Here is a 1,396-nt window from a genome sequence, read left to right as displayed (position 1 = left end):
CTAAAGTAAAAATTACAGAAGAACTTCCAGTATTTAGAGAATGCATCTGTGGAATGGGATGCTTCTGGTTATAATGAGTCCCTGTCTTTGAGAACATGTAAGCAGATGCCAGATTCCTATCTCATGGATGTGTGAGAGGAGAGCCCTACACTAGGTGAAGGTTAGACAAGATAACCCCTAAGGTCCCTCCCAACTCAGATTCTATGATTCCTCTTCTCTTTCTGTTTCCAAATCTGATTCATCTTTAACTAGGTGCCCTGAGAATACATATTTACAAAGGGTTTTTGGATACTAGGAATAAATACGGACTTTAAAGGAAAAAGTAACAGAATTCTTTTGAGTGAAGCTATGGTCATATAATGACAGATAGGTTAGAATAAACTAAAATGAAGAAACATTTAGAAGAACTCAAACAACTAAAAAGGACTTCTAAAATGAGTAATTTGAAACAATCTCAAATACATTTTGAGATTATTTCTGAACTCTAATAGTTATCTAGGATGTCATGGCCCAGTTACATAACCTTTCTCATTAAAAACACTAGTTTGTTTATTACGCGTCAGGCACTATTCTAAGTGTTTTATATGTATTAACACTTTTATTTCTCACATTTCATGGAGTCCTGATGTCAAGATCACTGGTAGAATCTTCTGTTATCTCACCTTACAGAGGGGAAACTCAGGTACAGACAGGTTAACTCTCCCTAGGGAGCATAGTAAGTATAAAGGATTTGAAACCAATCAGCCTGGTTTCAGAGCTCTTAACCCAAATATGTCCTGGCCAGACCTATTGTCACACAATGGCCTGGTTCCAATTTGTAAGCAGTAGACTTGCCAGGGGAACACGGGCCTGCAGGGATTACTAGCACACACAAGGCTGTTCACATTGGTACTTACGTGCCTTCTAGGTGCCGCATGCCACGGGGACCTCACAGAGAAACTCAAACTCCTATACAAAATGCACGTCTTGCCTGGTAAGTGAGCTACATAGAGCAGCACACGTATCTGTAACCATGACCTGGCTGGAAATCTCTTTTTCTGGTGTAATCTGTTTGCCTCTTTTTGATATACAAAATACTTCAATGGTCACTAAGAGTAAACTGAATCATGACTATTTACGTTAAGTTCCCAAATCATCCTGTGCGTGATTCTACCGTCATTTACCTGTCTGAAGTATGAGTTGTAAAGGAACAGAGCAGGAATCCGCAAGAGAAGCATAAATAGCATTTGGTAACACATGGGACACAAGAGCTGCGAGCGAGAAGATGCGTGTAGGAGATGCTGAGAGTCACAGTCTAGGGGGAGCAGCTTCAACACTGACAGGAACAAGTGGGAAACATGGTGAGGTTTTGAGTGCAAGTTTAAACAAGGTGGGTCCCAGCTGGGATATATCTAAA

At 40.3% G+C, this 1,396-nt stretch overlaps 1 protein-coding gene across 1 annotated transcript in view; it reads left to right on the top strand.

The window, feature by feature from the left end:
- TBC1D9 (TBC1 domain family, member 9 (with GRAM domain)) overlaps positions 1–1,396 on the top strand; it is a 116,274-nt gene that overhangs the window by 107,762 nt on the left and 7,116 nt on the right. Inside the window, exon 17 of the mRNA XM_012654942.1 lies at positions 908–973. Within this exon, the coding sequence (XP_012510396.1) occupies positions 908–973 (66 nt within the window). The remainder of the gene's footprint in view (positions 1–907; positions 974–1,396) is intronic.

The sequence above is a fragment of the Propithecus coquereli genome, unplaced genomic scaffold (genome assembly GCF_000956105.1).
Source record: "Propithecus coquereli isolate 6110/MARCELLA unplaced genomic scaffold, Pcoq_1.0 Scaffold112, whole genome shotgun sequence".
Lineage (NCBI taxonomy): Eukaryota > Metazoa > Chordata > Mammalia > Primates > Indriidae > Propithecus > Propithecus coquereli.
Note: the sequence above shows the minus strand (reverse complement) of the source record. Positions and strands in the feature narration are given on the sequence as shown.